Source organism: Pristiophorus japonicus, chromosome 5, assembly GCF_044704955.1.
Source record: "Pristiophorus japonicus isolate sPriJap1 chromosome 5, sPriJap1.hap1, whole genome shotgun sequence".
Taxonomy (NCBI): Eukaryota; Metazoa; Chordata; class Chondrichthyes; family Pristiophoridae; genus Pristiophorus; species Pristiophorus japonicus.
Window position 1 is genome coordinate 280,074,729 of NC_091981.1, and position 21,136 is coordinate 280,095,864.

The 21,136-nt window shown below is 48.4% G+C and overlaps 1 protein-coding gene across 5 annotated transcripts in view; it reads right to left on the minus strand.

Moving 5' to 3' along the window:
• Positions 1-21,136, minus strand: part of scn5lab (sodium channel, voltage gated, type V-like, alpha b) — a 473,466-nt gene that overhangs the window by 99,288 nt on the left and 353,042 nt on the right. For all 5 annotated transcript variants that reach the window (XM_070881666.1, XM_070881669.1, XM_070881665.1 and 2 more), the window contains one exon: positions 5,929-6,055. In XM_070881666.1, coding sequence (XP_070737767.1) covers positions 5,929-6,055 — 127 coding nt within the window. The remainder of the gene's footprint in view (positions 1-5,928; positions 6,056-21,136) is intronic.

Consider the following 21,136-nt stretch of genomic DNA (forward strand, 5'->3'; position numbering starts at 1 on the left):
TGTTCCAGATTTGTCAGGACATTGTCAGCTACCGAACATAACATTTGTCTGCTGCTGAAACTGGCCGCTGTGGAGACATTAAATTGAAGCCCAGATATGTTGCTGTTGCTGCACTCACAACATGAATGAAGACAGCGCCAAACTATAGCCTGAGTTAACAGCCGTGGCTCAGTGGGTAGCACTCACTCTCGCTCGCCTCTGAGTCAGAATGTTGTGGGTTCAAGTCCCACTCCAGAGACCTGGGCACATAATCTAAGCTGACACTCCAGCGCAGTGCTGAGGGAACACTGCACTGTCGGAGGTGCCGTTTTTCGGATGAGGCATAAATCTCAGGGCGATGTAAAAGATCCCATGGCACTGATTCGAAGAAGAGCAGGGGAGTTATTCCCCGGTGTCCTGGCCGATATTTATTGCTCAATCTACATAACAAAAAAACAGATTATCTGGGTCATTATCCCATTGCTGTTTGTGGGACCTCGCTGTGCGCAAATTGGCTGCCGCGTTTCCCACATTACAACAGTGACCACACTCCGAAAGTTTCATTGGCTGCAAATGCTTTGAGACGTGTGGTGGTCGTGAAAGGCGCTATATAAATCCAGGTCTTTCTTTCATTCATTCATTCATTCCTGCTGCTGAAGATGTGAAGATACCTCCGCCACTTTAGGAGGAGGCCAGCTTGACTGAAGATGCACCATTACCTGACCTTACCCTAGCAAGCGCCAGCTCAGACACTACCACCACATGTACATACAAGGCTAGGCCAGAGGAAACAAGGAAGTTAAAAAAAAAAACTTGCCTTTATATATTGTCTTTTACAACCTCAGGTTGTCCCAAACCGCTTTACAGCCAATACACCTGAAGTGTAATCACGACTACAATGCCGGAAATGCAGCAGCCAATTTACACGCAGCGAGCTCCCACAATTAGATAACGACCAGATAACATGTCTTCGTGATGTTGGTTGAGGGATAAATATTGGTCAGGACACTTGGGAAAGTTCGCCAGTTCTTCTTTGAGATTGTGCCGCGGGATCTTTGAGGTCCACCTTAGCGAGGGGGACGGGTGGCTGAGTTTAACGTCTCATCCGAGGGGGCCTTTTTGTGTTGGACCACCACCCACGATTGTGCTGGATGTCGGGCACAGGTGCCTACTCGACAGAGGGCCAGATCCCGCACTAGCTCCGCTGCGAAGGAGTCAGATGCAGACTTCCGAGGGCCCAGGCTATCGCAGAAGGCCGATGGGCACACGCGAGGAAATGCGAGGTGCACGCGGCAGCCTTCCGGCACAGAGATCGGAGCAGTCCAGCCCTAACCTTTGTTGGGGCTTCGTGCAGAGTATAAGAGACTACTCTGTCCAATATGGACAGCTCCGTGACCACGACAACGGTGATCACAACGACGGAGCCTCGGTTGACATCGAGACTTATGAGGATGTTGCCTGGACTGGAGAATTTTAGCGATGAGGAAAGATTGGATTGGGGTTGTTTTCTTTGGAACAGAGGAGGCCGAGCGGAGACCTAATTGAGGTGTATAAAACTATGAGGGGCCTAGATAGAATGGATAGGAAGGATATATTTCCCTTAGCAGAGGGGTCAACAACCAGGGGGCATAGGTATAAAGCAATTGGCAGGTTTAGAGGGGATTTGAGGGGAAATTTCTTTACCCAGAGGGTGTTGGGGGTCTGGAACTCATTGCCTGAAAGGGTGGTAGAGGCAGAAACCCTCACCACATTTAAAAAGTACTTGGATGTGCACTTGAAGCGACGTAACCTACAGGGCTACGGACCAAGAGCTGGAAAGTGGGATGAGGCTGGATAGCTCTTTGTCGTCCGGCGCGGACACGATGGGCCAAAATGGCCTCCTTCTGTGCTGTAAATGTCTCTGATTCTATGATTCCGATGCCTTCCATGACTGTTCATGCTGCTTATATGGAAGCTCATGTGGCTGCCATCTTGGTTCTGAGGGAAGGGGGTGACAGCGTTGGCAGGGGCTTCCCGAGCGTCACATCAATCCTGCGCTCCATTTTCACTCGAAGAAGTACAAGTGCTGAGAGCAGTTTGCCTGCCCTCCTGCCAGCCAGCCCGCCAGTGCCCTTCTTGGTGCCCACAGCCAGCGGGGTCAAATACACCACATCCACTGGTTCTCCCTTGTCCACTCTACTAGTTACATCCTCAAAAAATTCCAGAAGATTTGTCAAGCATGATTTCCCTTTCATAAATCCATGCTGACTTGGACCGATCCTGTCACTGCTTTCCAAATGCGCTGCTATTTCATCTTTAATAATTGATTCCAACATTTTCCCCACTACTGATGTCAGGCTAACCGGTCTATAATTATCCGTTTTCTCTCTCCCAGCTTTTAAAAAAAGTTGTGTTACATTAGCTACCCTCCAGTCCATAGGAACTGATCCAGAGTCAGTGGACTGTTGGAAAATGATCACCAATGCATCCACTATTTCTAGGGCCACTTCCTTAATTACTCTGGGATGCAGACTATCAGGCCCTGGGGATTTATCGGCCTTCAATCCCATCAATTTCCCTAACACAATTTTCTGCCTAATAAGGATTTCCTTCAGTTCCTCCTTCTCACTCAACCCTCGGTCCCCTAATATTTCCGGATGGTTATTTGTGTCTTCCTTCGTGAAGACAGAATCAAAGTATTTGTTCAACTGGTCTGCCATTTCTTTGTTCCCCATTATAAATTCAGCTGATTCTGATTGCAAGGGACCTATGTTTGTCTTCACTAATCTTTTTCTCTTCACATATCTATAGAAGCTTTGGCAGTCAGATGATATGTTCCCAGCAAGCTTCCTCTCATACTCTATTATCCCCCTCCTAATTAAACCCTTTGTCCTCCTCTGCTGAATTCTAAATTTCTCCCAGTCCTCAGGTTTGCTGCTTTTTCTGGCCAATTTATACGCCTCTTCTTTGGATTTCACACTATCCTTAATTTCCCTTGTTAGCCACGGTTGAGCCACCTTCCCCGTTTTATTTTTACTCCAGACAGGGATGTACAATTGTTGAAGTTCATCCATGTGATCTTTAAATGTTTGCAATTGCCTATCCACCGTCGACCCTTTACGTATCATTCGCCAGTCTATTCTAGCCAATTCATGTCTCATACCATTGAAGTTACCTTTCCATAAGTTCAGGATCATGGGGCCCAAGTTTCCACATGATTATCGCCTGATTTTTAGGAGCAACTGGTAGAGAACGGACTATTTTAGAAATCGCAATTCTCCACATTTTATTTTCTGCAGTTCTAGTCAGGTAGAACAGTTCTAGTTTAGAACAGAATTTTTTCTTCAAAAGGGGGCGTGTCCGGCCACTGACGCCTGATTTGAAAGTTTCCACAGTGAAAATGTACTCCAAACTAAAGTAGAATGGAGCCAGTGAAGAGTTTTGTAGAACTGAAAAAACCAGTTCTACACATTAAAAAATCAGGAGCAGGTAACAAATTAGGCGTCCAGAACGAGGTGGGGGGGAAGGGAACTCATTAAATTCGACAATAAATCCTTATTTATACTTCTACAAATATTATACAAATAAATCCAACCTGAATAAACATTTATAAGCCAAGAAAAGATTAAATAAACCATCTTCCTACCTGTGTGAAAGTGCTTCAGCCAGGGAGAATTCTGCAGCCGTTCGTGCCGCTGAGCGGGAGGGGGCAGGGGGAGAGAGAGGGGGGGGAGGGAGAGAGGGGAGGGACAGAGAGAGAGAGGGGAGGGAGAGAGAGAGAGAGAGGTGGGGGAGGGAGAGAGAGGGGGGGAGGGAGAGAGAGAGGGGGGGGAGGGAGAGAGAGATGGGGGGGGAGGGAGAGAGAGGGGGGGGCGTCGGGTCGGGGAACAGGAGCGCGGGTCGGTTCAGTCGGGGGATCGGGGGGGGCGCGGGTCTCGGGTTGGGGCGGAGGGGGGGAGCAGGTCTCGGGTCGGGGCGGGGGGGAGCGGGTGTCGGGTGTCGGGTCGGGTCGGGGCGGGGGGAGGGGGGAGCGGGTGTCGGGTCTCGGGTCCGGGCGGGTGGGGAGCGGGTGTCGGGTCGGGGGGAGTGGGTGTCTGGTCGGGTGGGGGGGTGGGGGGAGCAGGTGTCGGGTCGGCGGGAGCGGATGTCTGGTCGGGGGGGATGGGGGGAGCGGGTGTCGGGTGTCGGGTCGGTGCGGGGGGGGGGAGCGGGTCTCGGGTCGGTGCGGGGGGGGGGAGCGGGTCTCGGGTCGGGGTGGGGGGGGGAGGAGCGAGTGTCGGGGCGGGGGGGGGGGGGGAGGAGCGAGTGTCGGGTCTGATCGGGCGGGGAGCAGGAGCTGGCCGTGGGAGGAGCCTCATTTACGCAGCCCCAGTGAGGCCATTGGGCCAGGGCTAAGGGCTGCGTGCTTCGGGCCCCTCCCACACAGTTCGGCGCCTGGAGCTACTGCACTTGCGTGCCCACTGTAGCGCGCATGTGCAGAGGTCCCGGCACTGCTTTCAGCGCCGGGACCTGGCTCCGCCCCCCCACAACTCGTGCTGGCTGCGCCGAGTGCCACAGGACCTGTAAGTAGGTGGAGAATACCGAGGATTTTTTTAGGCGCCGTTTTAGGCGCGAAAAACGGGCGCCCAGCTCGGAGGGGCGCCCGTTTTTTTTCTTGTGGAAACTTGGGCCCCTAATCTCTGAATTAACTGTGTCACTCTCCATCTTAATAAAGAATTCTACCATATTATGGTCACTCTTCCCCAAGGGGCCTCACACAACAAGATTGCTAATTAGTCTCTTCTCATTACACATCGCCCAATCTAGGATGGCCAGCTCTCTAGTTGGTTCCTCGACATATTGGTCTAGAAAACCACCCCTAATACACTCCAGGAAATCCTCCTCCACCGTATTGCTACCAGTTTGGTTAGCCAAATCTATATGTAGATTAACGTCGCCCATGATAACTGCTGTACCTTTATTGCACACTTCCCTAATTTCTTGTTTGATGCTGTCCCCAACCTCACTACTACTGTTTGGTGGTCTGTACACAACTCCCACTAGCGTTTTCTGTCCTTTGGTTATTCCGCAGCTCCACCCATACATGACCCAGAGCTGCTGAAGTGCCCTCAGTTGAAGCTCAGCAGCCTTTCACCTCCCGGGCAGTAGCCACGGGGGACTTTAATGTCAGCTGTGCCTCAGTGGGTAGCACACTTGCCTCTGAGTCAGAAGGTTATGGGTTCAAGTCCCACTCTAGTGACTTAAGCACAAAAATCCAGGCTGACACTCCAGGTCAGTGCTGAGGGAAGTGCCATCTTTTGGATGAGATGTTAAACCGAGGCCCTGTCTGCTCTCTCAGGTGAATGTAAAAGATCTCCTGGCGCTATTTTGACGAAGAGCAGGGGAGTTATCCCTGGTCAATATTTATCCCTCAATCAACATAATAAAATCAGATTATCTGGTCATTATCATATTGCTGTGTGTGGGAGCTTGCTGTGTGCAAATTGGCTGCCGCGTTTCCCACATTACAACAGTGACTACACTTTAAAAAAAAAGGACTTCATTGGCTGTAAAGCGCCTCGAGACGTTCCGGTGGTCGTGAAAGGCGCTATAGAAATGCAAGTTTTTCTTTAACATACTTCCGCCGGACGTGCTGGATGCCTACGGAGCAGCTCGATCCAATATGGCGCGTGGCGCACGTCCTGTTACGGAATGAGAGCATGACCACCGCCCGCCATATTGGAATCTTTCACAACCTGCAAAATGGAGTCCGGCGGCAACGAATTCCGATGCCATTCAGTTTTGAGTAAAAATTTATGTGGTGCGGAACGTTGAAGCCAAGGATTCCTGAGGGAAAAATGGACCCCGACTGGCAGCATTTTTTTTTTTACCAAATCTGGACAGAATTCTGTTAAGGGCCTGCAAGTTTTTTTTTTCTTCAGCCATCCCCGTAAATTCTCCGCTGCTTTCCTCCGCCGAGGCGGCACCTACCCTCTGTGAAGCAGTCGTCTGGTTCCACGGCCTCCTCCATGTGCTCGGAGACGTACTCCTCCTCGTCACCTTTGCTTTTTAGGTCCACGGTACTTCCTTCAGAACAGCTGGTAAGGTCGTCCATCTTCTACAGAGGGAAAGACAAGCACATGTCACAGTGACCGGTTCCCCCCCAGCAACAACTCAGCTATAGCTCATCCAGTTAAAGGCTCATCAGAGAACGTGCATTTTAAATACCGAGAGATCGCTGATCAAAACTCCGCTGGTGCGGACCACAATCACCAGCACAGACCTGTTGGCTCAGGGGCCTGTTCCTGTGCTGCACACTCTACGTAATGTAATTCTGCATAACTTGCCTTGTATTCCCGCGAGTATAGAAGATTGAAGGGTGTTCTGATCGAGTTGTTTCAAATGTTAAAAGGATTCGATAAGGTAGATAGAGACGGAGAAAGTATTTCCTCTGGTGATGGAATCAAGAACATAGAATCATAGAATGGTTTCAGCACAGTAGGAGGCCATTCGGCCCATCGAGCCCGTGCCGGCTCTCTCCCCCGCCCTTTCACAATAGCCCTGCAAATTTTTTTTCTTCACGTACTTATCCAATTCCATTTTGAATCTGCCCCCACCACCCTTCCGGACAGTGCATCCCAGATCCTAACCACTCGCCGCGTGAAAAAGTTTTTCCTCATGTTGCATTTGGTTCTTCTGCCAATCTCGCCTTCAATTTGTGTCCTCTGGTTCTCGACCCTTCCACCAATGGGAACAGATTCTCTCTCTCCACTCTGTCCAGACCCCTCATGATTTTGAACACCTCTGTCAAATCACCTCTCAACCTTCTCTGCTCGAAGGAGAACAACCCCAGCTTCTCCAGTCTATCCACGTAACTGAAGTCCCTCATCCCTAGAACCATTCTCGCAAATCTTTTCTGCACCCTCTCTAAGGCCTTCACATCCTTCCTAAAGTGTGGTTCCCAGAATTGGACACAATACTCCAGTTGAGGCCGAATCAGTATCTCATAAAGGTTCATCATAACTTCCTTGCTCTTGCCTCTATTTATGAAGCCCAGGATCCCGTAGGCTTTTTTAACTGCTTTCTCAACCTGCCCTGCCACCTTCAACGATTTGTGCACATATACCCCCAGGTCTCTCTGTTCATACATTCCCTTTAGAGTTGCACCCTTTAGTTTATATTGCCTCTCCTCATTGTTCCGACCAAAATTGGTCACTTTGCACTTTTCTGCTTTATCTGCCATGTGTTCGCCCATTCCACCTTGAGAACATAATCGTAAAGCTCAGCCATTAAGGAGCAAAATCAGGAAGCACTGTTTCAGACAAAGGGTGGTAGAGATCTGGAATTGGCTCCCCGACAAGGCTGTGGAGGCTGGGTCAAGTGGATCTTTCAAATATGAGAGCGATTAATTTTTGTTGGGTAAGGGTAGCAAGCGATACGGAACAAAGGTGGGACAATGGAGTTGAGCTACAGATCAGTCAAGATCTGTGAATGGCAGGGCAGGCTGAAGAGGCTGACTGGCCTACCTGTTCCCCATGTTCCCACTGCCCGTGTAAACTCCAGTGCTGCCCAGGCCTACACACGTCCCCAAACCAGGTTACCCCTTGCCCCCGTGAGGAAGGAGACCGATGTTGAGAATTAACATTGAGGTCATCCAAAACTCGGCTGCCCATGTCCTAACTCGCACCAAGTCTCGCTCACCCATCACCCCTGTGCTCGCTGACCTATATTGTCTCCCGGTTAAGCAACGCCTCAATTTCAAAATTCTCATTCTTGTTTTCAAATCCCTCCATGGCCTCGCATCTCCCTATCTCTGTAATCTCCTCCAGCCCCACAACCCCCCGAGATGTCTGCGCTCCTCTAATTCTGTCCTATTAAGCATCCCTGATTATAATCGCTCAACCATTGTTGGCTGTGCCTTCAGCTGCCCAGTCCCTAAGCTCTGGAACTCCCTCCCTAAACCTCTCCGCCTCTCTACCTCTCTTTCCTCCTTCAAGATGCTCCTTAAAACCTATCTCTTTGAACCAGCTTTTGGTCATGTGGCGTAATTTCTTATTATGTGGCTTGGTGGCAAATTTATTTGTTTTGTCTTATAACACTGCTGTGAAGCGTCAAGAGAAATACCACCAATGATGTCTCCACAAGATCCTACAAAGTCCCTGGGAGGACAGACGCACCAACGTTAGCGTCCTCATCCAGGCCAACATCCCCAGCATTGAAGCACTGACCACACTAAATCAGCTCCGTTGGGCAGGCCACATAGTTCGCATGCCCGACACAAGACTCCCAAAGCAAGCACTCTACTCGGAACTCCTTCACGGCAAATGAGCCAAAGGAGGGCAGAGGAAACGTTACAAGGACACCCTCAAAGCCTCCCTGATAAAGTGCAACATCCCCATCGACACCTGGGAGTCCCTGGCCAAAGACCGCCCTAAGTGGAGGAAGTGCATCTGGGAGGGCGCTGAGCACCTCGAGTATCGTCGCCGAGAGCATGCAGAAATCAATCGCAGACAGCGGAAAGAGCGTGCGGCAAACCAGTCCCACCCACCCTTTCCTTCAATGACTGTGGTACCCGTATTGAACTGTTCAGTCACCTAAGAACTCATGCTAAGAGTGGAAGCAAGTCTTCCTCGATTCTGAGGGACTGCCTATGATGATGATGAAGCGCCTTGGGATGTTTTACTACGTTAAAGGCGCTAATATAAACACAACTTGTTGTTAACAAAAATATATAACTTGATGTTTCCTCAGGGATCCAGGCCACTTCGGTGGGGCCAGGGCAGTCCATGAAATCAAAAGCTTTATCTCAGTGAAGTAATACTTTTGTTGAGAAGGGCGAGAGAAGTCTACCCCATCAACATATTCTTCTGTTCCTTTCTCCCTCAGGTACTTATCTAGCTTGCCCTTAAAGGCATCTATACTATTCACTTCAACCACTTGTATATCCATGGAGCAATCAAGCTGCAATTATACAGGGCCCTGGTGAGATCGCACCTGGAGTATTGTGTACAGTCTTGGTCTCCTTATCTAAGGAAGGATATACTTGCCATTGAGGGAGTGCAACGAAGGTTCACCAGACTGATTCCTAGAATGAGGGGATTGTCCTATGAGGAGAGATTGAGTAGACTAGGCCTGTATTCTCCAGAGTTTAGAAGAATGAGAGGTGATCATTGAAACAAACAAAATTCTTACCAGGCTCAACAGGGTAGATGCAGGGAGGATGTTTCCCCTGGCTGGAGAGTCTGGAACCAGGGTCACAGTCTCAGAATAAGGGGTCGGCCATTTAGGACTGAGATGAGAAGAAATTTCTACACTCAGAGGGTGGTGAATCTTTGGAATTCTCTACTCCAGAGGGCTTTGGAGGTTCAGTCGTTCAGCATATTCAAGACAGAGATAGATAGATTTTTAGATATTAAGGTAATCCAACGATAGTGGGGTCCGCAGGGCTCAGTGCTGGGACCCCAGCTATTTACAATATACATCAACGATTTAGATGAAAGAATTGAGTGTAATATCTCCAAGTTTGCAGATCACACTAAACTGGGTGGTGGTGTGGGCTGTGAGGAGGACGCTAAGGGGCTGCAGGGTGACTTGGACAGGTTAGGTGAGTGGGCAAATGCATGGCAGATGCAGTATAATGTGGATAAATGTGAGGTTTTCCACTTTGGGGGCAAAAACACAAAGGCAGAATATTATCTGAATGGCAGCAGATTAGGAAAAGGGGAGGTGAAACGAGACCTGGGTGTCATGGTACATCAGTCATTAAAAGTTGGCATGCAGGTACAGCAAGCAGTGAAGGCGGCAAATGGTATGTTGGCCTTCATAGCTAGGGGATTTGAGTATAGGAGCAGGGAGGTCTTACTGCAGTTGTACAGGGCCTTGTTGTGGCTTCACCTGGAATATTGTATTCAGTTTTGGTCTCCTAATCTGAGGAAGGACATTCTTGCTATTGAGGGAGTGCAGCGAAGGTTCACCAGACTGATTCCCGGGATGGCTGGACTGACATATGAGGAGAGACTGGATCGACTGGGCCTTTATACAGGAGTTTAGAAGGATGAGAGGGGATCTCATAGAAACATATAAGATTCTGATGGGATTGGACAAGTTAGATGCAGGAAGAATGTTCCCGATGTTGGGGAAGTCCAAAACCAGGGGACACAGTCTAAGGATAAGGGGTAGGCCATTTAGGACCGAGATGAGGAGAAACTTCTTCACTCAGAGAGTTATTAACCTGTGGAATTCCCTACCGCAGAGAGTTGTTGATGCCAGTTCATTGGATATATTCAAGAGTGAGTTAGATATGGCCCTTACGGCTAAAGGGATCAAGGGATATGGAGAGAAAGCCGGAAAGAAGTACTGAGGGAATGATCAGCCATGATCTTATTGAATGGTGGTGCAGGCTCGAAGGGCCGAATGGCCTACTCCTGCACCTATTTCCTATGTTTCTATGTATCTGCTCCCTCGCCTTCTGAGAGCATTGAAGCACAGATTAGGAATAAACTTACTGAAACATCTTGAACTGAAATCAATCACAAGACCATAAGAATGCATGGAGGGAGGACAGACTGGTCACCATCAAACCCCCAGACCGAGTACAATCTATTCCATTACAGGCTCTACCTCGTCCAGTTCACCTCCAAAGTGAAAACTCTGCACTAATGATGTTCAGATCCACTCAGGTAATCCAGCAAAACTCCAGAATATTCATCGCTCCTCACATCTCCACTGTTCAATCCTGGCCTGGTGCCCTCCACAGTCAACAGCCTTCCAGTCTCAGCAGGACAGGAAGAAGCTGAGCCTATTAGGCCAGCTCGGTAGGTGCCACCTCTTTGTAACCTTCAGGTCCAGATATCAAGCAAGCTCTTTATCTTCAAAGGTGTTAACTGACACAGCATCAGTTTCACTCTCCGAGAAGTTGTTCCCCATATTGACCACTTTGTGTCGAAAGAAAATCTACCAGTCTTTAGAGCTGCTTGAGACTTGTTTATTTTAAACCTCGTTCTGTGTTCAGAGTCTGGTTGTATCTAAACCAACTATTCCTCTCTACATTTGAAAGAGCCAGGTCCTATCCCCGCCGCCTGTATGCTCACAGGTTCGTAGTGCTGTTGCATTGTGAGTGGCTTAGCCAGCCACGTGATGTTCACAAGACTCAATAAAACCCCAGCCAGTTGGGTTCAGGGTATCCACAATGAGGCAGGTGGTTGTGAGCCAAGTGGATGAACTGGTAATGCGTAGTGTGATTGTTAAACCTTTGTTAATAAACCAACTAGTTCCTAATAGCAACGTGTTGCTATAAATTCTTAAACAAAGAACCAATGAAGCAAATACATTACACCGCGACCCCTTAAACTTTACTACCCCAGTTCAACTCTGCAGGTTTCTCCTTCTAACTCAGAGTGCTCATTGCTGGAACCATCGGTCTCACTCTTTTCTGAATCTCCCCCCGCCTCCCCCCATCATCATAGGCAGTCCCTCGAAATCGAGGAAGACTTGCTTCCACTCTAAAAGTGAGTTCTCAGGTGACTGTGCAGTCCAATACAGGAATTACAGTCTCTGTTGCAAGTGGGACAGACAGTCATTGAGGGAAGGGGTGGGTGGGACTGGTTTGCCGCACGCTCCTTCCGCTGCCTGCGCTTGATTTCTGCATGCTCTCGGCGATGAGACTCGAGGTGCTCAGCGCCCTCCCGGATACTCTTCCTCCACTTAGGGTGGTCTTTGGCCAGGGATTCCCAGGTGTCGGTGGGGATGTTGCATTTTATCAAGGAGGCTTTGAGGGTGTCCTTGAAATGTTTCCTCTGCCCACCTGGGGCTCGCTTGCCATGTAGGAGTTCCGAGTAGAGCGCTTGCTTTGGGAGTCTTGTGTCGGGCATGCGGACAATGTGGTCCGCCCAACGGAGCTGATCGAATGTGGTCAGTGCTTCGCTGCTGGGGATGTTGGCCTGATCGAGAACACTGACGTTGGTGCGTCTGTCCTCCCAGGAGATCCGAACCCTCTCTTATGCAATAACACTCTTTCAAAGTTACAGCACAGAACACTCCAAGAGTGAAATCCTCATGTTCAGAGGTGGCGTTCCAACTTAAACGGGAGGGAGCACAAGGCTCGGGAAAATCACAATCTGTTGCATGCTCAGTTTGTGAGGTGGAATAAGGTCAGGTCAGCCGAGACGCTGGTGGGAATCTCCTCCACGTGTGCGGGGCTGGGCTGTTACAGGTGCCCGTGAAGGACAGCAGAGCAATGATGGTAGTTACTGGGGGCACGCTGGCTGGTCATGGGGATTACTGTCGGGGCACAGCCCCCGAGGGAGTACTTTCAATACAACGTTATTTGTCCTTTTAGAAAAACAGTCAAAAATGGGCTACCAGTTAGGTGATTTAATTAAGATTGACAGTTAATATTTTAGGGCTTACAGAACGGGTCACTGCAGAAGGCTTGAAACACCCTGTGTCAGCCATGGCTCTTACCTTTGAGTCAGAAGATTGTGGATTCAAGTCCCACTCCAGAGGCTTGAGCACAAAATCCAGACTGGCACAGTGACGTACTGAGAGGGGGGAGCATTCTTTCCGGTGAGATGTTAAACTGAGGTGGATGTATTTTAAGAGCAGAGGAGTCCTCCCCAGTGCCCTGTCCAATATTTATCGCTCACCCAAAATCACCAACCGAAAACAGATTGTCTGGTCATTATCACCTTGTTGTTTCTGGGAGCCTGCTGTGCGCAAATTGGCTGCTGCGTTTCCCTACATTACAACAGTGGCTACACATAAAAAAAAACCACTTCATCGGCTGTATAGCGCTTTGGGACGTCCTGAGGTTGTGCTAGGCGCTATATAAATGCAAGTTCTTTCTTTCACACTCAACTGAAATAAGCCACGGGTTCAGACATCAACCCTCGTGTTGGAACGGCGGGGATTGAAACTTTTTTTTTTGCACTACTTATTTGTCCGAGGCACTAAAACGGTAAAGTACTTGTCACTGAAGAGAACCCTTCCCCTTTAACTGCCAGAATTCCATTAAGACTGAAGGTAAGTGAAAGAGATAATCAATTAGTGACAACACTCAACATCTCGTTTGTTAATGGAGCTGGGAGACAAAGTAGTGCGCGTTGAGGGTATGACAGTCTAATGAGCAGACAATAGGAGCAGAAGTGCAGTGATTAGAGTGCTTCAGAATTGATTAACCCTTAACCCCCAGCCCCTCCCACCACCCCCATCTTCTTCAGTTGATTCTATTTACAGAAAAGCGCTGATTGTATGCAATGTGGACAATGAATTTTACCACTCGTCTGTCATATGACCGATAACATGCTTTGCTGACTGCCTGTCTGACATCAAGTCCAGGATGAGTCAATATTTCCTTCAGTTCAGGAGCAGCAAAAGCCCGCAGCTCTCTTTACCGGCCCTTTCGGATGAGACATTAAACCGAGACCCGGTCTGCTCTCTCAGGTGGGTGTGAAAGATCTCACATACCACTATTTCGAAGAACAGCAGGGGAGTTATCCCCGGTATCCTGGCCAATATTTATTCCTCAGTCAACATAACAAAAACAGCTTATCTGGTCATTATCACATTGCCGTTTGTGGGAGCTTGCTGTGCGTAAATTGTTTGCTGCGTTTTCCACATTACAACAGTGACTACACTCCAAAAGTACTTCATTGGCTGTAAAGCACTTTGAGATGTCCGGTGGTCATGAAAGGCGCTATATAAATGCAAGTCTTTCTTTCTTTCTAACAACTATGTGTCTTTGGGCCCCATGTCCATCAAAACATCCCCCTCTTCCCACCTCCACCACCAACCCCCCCCCCCCCCCGCCCCCCCCCTCCGCCGCCCCATCCCACACTCCTGCCCCCTCAATGTTCCTGGTTTCCTTTACAGGTTAAATTCACCAGCTCTTCTGACCAGCCTCCCACCTTGCACCCTACGTAAACTTGACCTCATCCATAACCCTGCTGTCCGTGACCGAACTCGCACAAAGTCCCGTTCACCCATCACCCCTCTCCTCACTGACATACATTGACAATGCCTTGATTTTCAAATTCTGTGTTCAAATCCATCTGGTGTCCTGCCCGTCCCCATCTCTGTCGCCTCCTCCAGTACGACAGCCCTCCGAGATATCTGAGTTCCTCCAATTCTCCCTAATTTCCTCTCCATTTATCCACCTCTTTCTCCTCCTTTAAGACTCTCCTTAAAAGCTTTTGGTTACCTGTCTTCATACCTCCGTATGTGGCTCGTTGTCAAATTCTGTTTGATATCGCTCCTGTGAAGAGCCTCAGGATGTTTTACTATGTTAAAGGTGCTTTATAAATACAAGTTGTTGTTGTTGTAACGTTGGTGAACACAACCTCATGTTGAACCCCAACCTGAGCTTCTTACCCTCCAAATGTCTTTCTCAAGTCCACGTTCTCTCAACTCTAAAGCATTGCTTATGTGTGCCCCTGCTGTGGGAACCCTAATCTAGGCCTTTTGACAGATTGCACTTATACAGCCCCATTAATATAGAAATATTATATGGCTCAGAGACGTGGAGCATATACAGTAGACACCTCAAATCGCTGGAGAAACACCAACAATGATGCCTCAGACCACATTGTTCGCATGCCCAACACAAGACTCCCAAAGCAAGCGCTCGACTCGGAACTCCTGCACAGCAAGCGAGCCCCAGGTGGGCAGAAGAAACGCTACAAGGTCACCCTCAAAGCCTCCTTGATAAAATGCAACATCCCCACTGACACCTGGGAGTCCCTGGCCAAAGACCGCCCTAAGTGGAGGAAGTGCATCCGGGAGAGTACTGAGCACCTCGAGTCTCATCGCCAAGAGCATGCAGAAATCAAATGCAGGCAGCGGAAGGAGCGTGCGGCAAACCAGACTCCCCACCCACCCTTTCCTCCAACCACTGTCTGTCCCACCTGTGACAGAGACTGCAATTCCCGTATTGGACTGCACAGTCACCTGAGAACTCACTTTTGGAGTGGAAGCGAGTCTTCCTCGATTTCGAGGGACTGCCTATGATGAATATAGAAAACTGTCCCAAGCCATTTTGCTGGGTTGGGAACAAATAATATCGATTAAAAGGGCAAAAGGAAAGTCAACCAAGCCATGGTGGGGGATTTAGGAGAGGGGACAGAAAGCTTTCTTTAAAAAAAAACTGTTTTTTGAAGGTGGATGGAGAATTGGAGCAGCCGACGTGATTGGGAGTCGGGGAGAATTCCCGAGAATGGGACTGGGGCATGAGAAGGCTCAGCCATCAATGGCGGACAAAGGGAGTGGGGGATACACAAAGGGCCAGAGTTGGGTGATCAGAGGCAACAGGAGGGAAATAAGGCTGAAAGATATTACAGAGAGTGCGGTGGGCTCATTTATTCATCCAAGGCCAGCATTTAATCCCTAATTGCCCTTGAGAAGGGGGTGGTGAGCCACAATTTCAGAAGGTTATTAAGAGTCAACCACATCACGTTGGGTCTGGAATCACATATAGGCCAGACCATGTAAAGGCAGCAGATTTCCTTCCCGGGAGGACATGGAGGGATTGGAAGACAAGGGCGAGAACTTTAAATTCAACGGATTGCGGCACTGGAAAGCAATATAGATCAACGAGGATGGGGTGATGAGTGAGCAGGATTTAGTGCTCAAAATTAAGTGTTTAGTTTAACATTCTCATCCTTGCTTCCATGGCCTCGCCCCTCCCTATCTCTGTAACCACCTCCAGCCCCACAACCCCCCCGGGATCTCTGCGCTCCTCCAATTCCGGCCTCTTGGGCTTTCCCGATTTTAATTGCTCCACCATTGGCGACCGTGCCTTCAGCTGCCAAAACTCTAAGTTCTGGAATTCCCTCCCTAAACCTCTCCGCCTCTCTATCTACTTCTCCTCCTTGAAAACGCTCCTAACAACCGACCTCATCAGACCTAATGATCCGGAATTTGCGACCCGACACGTCTGTGGAGGCCATGCAAGTTCCGGGTTTTCCCGGTGCGAAGCGCAGGCATGTAACCCCGGAACTTGCGATCTGCCAAGAATTTTCTTCACTGATCCATTGCATCCCCGGGGACTCTGCGGGCGGAGTTTGGCTATTTGCCCAACCAGTGAATGCCCATGACATTCTTATGCCTTTTATCAGCATAAGAGCTAAAATGAACGTTAAAAATAAATTGTTTAAATCATTTAAACATTAGAAAACCTGTACAATAAAGTTAGATTACTTTTAGCCCCTTTAAAACATTGAAATGTACTTGGCCAAAAATTAAATTTTTGTTTTAAATATTTAATGAAATGGCATGTTAATTCATTTTAAATATGTAATGTTTAAAAATGTATTTGATGTCTACATGTATTTTTGTGGGTATTCCCATCCATACTTATGGGGTTTCTGTACATACATAAGCATGAATGGAGATACTTTTTTATTGGTTGGGCGGACCACGTGATCCGAGGGGTGCTCGCGAACCGCATGCACCCCTGGGATATGTGGGATCTTCCCACAGGTAACCAGAGAGCCCCAGGACCTGGAGAGGTCTCTGTACCTCCCGGACCACCAGGTATGTGGGCATTTTATTTGCGGATCGGAGGCATTTCTCCCGCGGGAAGCCTCCAACCACAAACTCGTGGCCGGTATCTCCTTATAAGAACATAAGAACATAAGAAATAGGAACACGAGTAGGCCATACGGCCCCTCGAGCCTGCTCCACCATTCAATAAGATCATGGCTGATCTGATCATGGACTCGGGTCCACTTCCCTGCCCACTCGCCATAACCCCTTAATCCTTTATCGGTTAAGAAACTGTCTATCTCGGTCTTAAATTTATTCAATGTCCCAGCTTCCACAGCTCTCTGAGGCAGCGAATTCCACAGATTTACAACCCTCTGAGAGAAGAAATTTCACCTCATCTCAGTTTTAAATGGGCGGCCCCTGATTCTAAGATCATGCCCTCTAGTTCTAGTCTCCCCCATCAGTGGAAACATCCCCTCTGCATCCACCTTGTCAAGCCCCCTCATAATCTTATACGTTTCGATAAGATCACCTCTCATGTTGGAATCAGTTATTAAAGAAGTAATAGCAGCGCATTTGGAAAGCAGTGACATAAGAACATAACATAAGAAATAGGAGCAGGAGTAGGCCATATAGCCCCTCGAGCCTGCTCCGCCATTCAATAAGATCATGGCTGATCTGATGATGGACTCAGGTCCACTTCCCTGCCCGCTCCCCATTACCCCTTAATCTTTTATCGGTTAAGGAACTGTCTATCTCGGTCTTAAATTTATTCAATGTCCCGGCTTCTACAGCTCTCTGAGGCAGCGAATTCCACAGATTTACAATCCTCTGAGAGAAGAAATTTCTCCTCATCTCAGTTTTAAATGGGCAGCCTCTTATTCTAAGATTATGCCCCCTAGTTCTAGTCTCCCCCATCAGTGGAAACATCCTCTCTGCATCCACCTTGTCAAGCCCCCTCATAATCTTATACGTTTCGATAAGATCACCTCTCATTCTTCTGAATTCCAATGAGTAGAGGCCCAAACTACTCAACCTTTCCTCATAAGTCAACCCCCTCATCCCCGGAATCAACCTAGTGAACCTTCTCTGAACTGCCTCCAAAGCAAGTATATCCTTTCGGAAATATGGAAACTTAAACTGCACGCAGTATTCCAGGTGTAGCCTCACCAATACCCTGTATATCTGTAGGAAGACTTCCCTGCTTTTATACTCCATCCTCTTTGCAATAAAGGCCAATACAGGATCGGTCCAAGTCAGCATGGATTTATGAAAGGGAAATCATGCTTGACAAATCTTCTAGAATTTTTTGAGGATGTAACTAATAGAGTGGACAAGGGAGAACCAGTGGATGTGGTGTATTTGGAGTTTCAAAAGGCTTTTGACAAGGTCCCACACAAGAGATTGGTGTGCAAAATTAAAGCACATGGTATTGGGGGTAATGCTGTGGATAGAGAACTGGTTGGCAGACAGGAAGCAAAGAGTAGGAATAAAAGGGTCCTGTTCAGAATGGCAGGCAGTGACTAGTGGGGTACCGCAAGGTTCAGTGCTGGGACCCCAGCTATTTACAATATACATTAATGATTTAGACGAAGGAATTGAGTGTAATATCTCCAAGTTTGCAGATGACACTGAGCTGGGTGGCAGTGTGAACTATGAGGAGGATGCTAAGAGGCTGCAGAGTGACTTGGACAGGTTAGGTGAGTGGGCAAATGCATGGCAGATGCAGTATAATGTAGATAAATGTGAGGTTATCCACTTTGGTGGCAAAAACAGGAAGGCAGAATATTATCTGAATGGTGACAGGTTAGGAAAAGGGGAGGTGCAACGAGTCCTGGGTGTCATGGTACATCAGTCATTGAAAGTTGTCATGCAGGTACAGCAGGCGGTGAAGAAGGCAAATGGCATGTTGGCCTTCATAGCGAGGGGATTTGAATATAGGAACAGGGAGGTCTTACTGCAGTTGTACATGGCTTGGTGAGGTCACACCTTGAATACTGTGTACAGTTTTGGTCTCCTAATGTGAGGAAGGACATTCTTGCTATTGAGGGAGTACAGCGAAGGTTCACCAGACTGATTCCTGGGATAGCAGGATGGACATATGAAGAAAGACTGGATCAATTAGGCTTACATTCACTGGAATTTTAGAAGAATGAGAGGGGATTTCATAGAAACATATAACATTCTGACGGGACTGGACAGGTTAGATGCAGGAAGAATGTTCCCGATGTTGGGGAAGTCCAGAACCAGGGTCACAGTCGAAGGGTAAGGGGTAAGCCATTTAGGACCGAGATGAGGAGAAACTTCTTCACTCAGAGAATTGTGAACCTGTGGAATTCTGTACCACAGAAAGTTATTGAGACCAGTTCGTTAGATATATTCAAAAGGGAATTAGATGTGACTCTTATGTCTAAAGGGATCAAGAGGTATGGAGAGAAAGCAGAAATGGGGTACTAAAGTTGCAAAAATTATCAGCCATAATCATACTGAATGGTGGTGCAGGCTCGAAGGGCCAAATTACCTACTCCTGCACATATTTTCTATGTTTCTAAGGGCCCAAGTTTCCACATGATTTGCGCTTGATTTTTAGGAGCAACTGGTGGAGAACGGACTATCTTAGAAAACACAATTCTCCACATTTTTTTTTCTGCAGTTCTAGTCAGGTAGAACAGTTCTACTTTGGAACAGAATTTTTTCTTCAAAAGGGGGCGTGTCCAGCCACTGACACCTGATTTCAAAGTTTCCACAGTGAAAACGTACTCCAAACTAAAGTAGAATGGAGCAAGTGAAGATTTTTGTAGAACTGAAAAAACCTGTTCTACACATTAAAAAATCAGGCACAGGTTACAAATTAGGTGTCCAGAACGAGGTGGGGGGGGGGGGGAGGGTGGGGGGAAGGGAACTCATTAAATTCTACAATAAATCCTTATTTATACTTCTACAAATATTATACAAATAAATCCAACCTGAATAAACATTTATAAGCAAAGAAAAGATTAAATAAACCATCTTCCTACCTAAGTGAAAGTGCTTCAGGCACGGAGAATTCTGCAGTCAGCCTGAGGTGCCCGTTCTTCCCGCGGGGGGAGGAGGGGAGGCGCCCGTTCTTTCCCGCGGGGGAGGGGGGGCGCCCGTTCTGCCTGCGGGGGAGGGGGGGCGCCCGTTCTGCCCGCGGGGGGGGGGGGGAGGCGCCCGTTCTTCCCGCGGGGGGGGCGAGGGGAGAGGAGGCGCCCGTTCTTCCCGCGGGGGAGGGGGAGGGGAGAGGAGGCGCCCGTTCTTTCGCACGGGGGGGGGGGGAAGCGCCCGTTCTTCCCGCGGGGGGGTAGGAGGCGCCCGTTCTTTCGCGCGGGGGGGGGGGAAGCGCCCGTTCTTCCCGCGGGGGGGTAGGAGGCGCCCGTTCTTCCCGCGGAGGGGGGGGGAGGGGGAGGAGACAGTGAGAAGGCTGCAAGTGCTAATGTGCTTTTATTTAAAAAATGTTCAAAAATTAAACAGCTACAAAGAACTACAAAAATGGCCGAGTGCCAATGTTTTTTTCACACTGAGCATGCGCGAACGCTCCAACGCGCATGCGCAGCATTGCTGGCAGGAAAAAAACTAATTTAAATAGTATCCGCCCCCTCCCACTTACAAAATCGGCGCGAGTGTAGGCTCCGCCCCCTGGGTGCCGCGCCAGGCAGACAAGGAGCTGCAGAACGCTCCAGAATTGCGATTTTTTCTTTAGGCGCCGTTTTAGGTGCGAAAAACAGTCGCCCAGCTCGGAGGGGCGCCCGTTTTTTATCGTGTGGAAACTTGGGCCCTATGTTTCTTCTGAATTCCAATGAGTAGAGGTCCAACCTACTCAACCTTTCCTCCTAAATCAATGCCCTCACCTCTGGAATCAACCTAGTGAACCTTCTCTGAACTGCCTTCAAAGCAAGTGTATATTTTCGTAAATATGGAAACCAAAACTGCATGCAGTTTTCCAGGTGTGGCCTCACCAATACCCTGTATAGCTGTAGCAAGACTGCCCTGCTTATATACTCCATCCCCTTTGCAATAAAGGCCAAGATTCCATTGGCCTTCCTGATCACTTGCTGTAGCTGTATACTATCCTTTTGTGTTTCATGCACAAGTACCCCCAAGTCGTGCTGTACTGCAGCATTTTGCAATTTTTCTCCATTTAAATAGTAACTTGCTCTTGATTTTTTTCTGCATGACCTCACACTCCATCTGCCACATTTTTGCCCACTCACTTAGCCTGTCTATGTCATTTTACAGATTGTTTTGTGTCCTCCTCACACATTGCTTTTCCTCCCATCTTTGTATTGTCAGCAAACTTGGCTACGTTACACTCAGTCCCTTCTTCCAAGTCATTAATATAGATTGTAAATAGTTGGAGTCCCTGCACTGATCCCTGCGGCACCCCACTAGTTACTGGTTGCCAACCAGAGAATGACCCATTTATCCCGACTCTCTGTTTTCTGTTAGTTAACCAATCCTCTATCCATGCTGATATATTACCCCCAACCCCGTGAACTTTTATCTTGTGCAGTAACCTTTTATGTGGCACCTTGACAAATGCCTTCTGGAAGTCCAAATACACCACATCCACTGGTTCCCCTTTATCCACCCTGTTCGTTACACCCTCAAAGAATTCCAGCAAATTTGTCAAACATGACTTCCCCTTCATAAATCCATGCTGACTGCCTGACCGAATTTTGCTTTTCTAAATGTCCTGCTA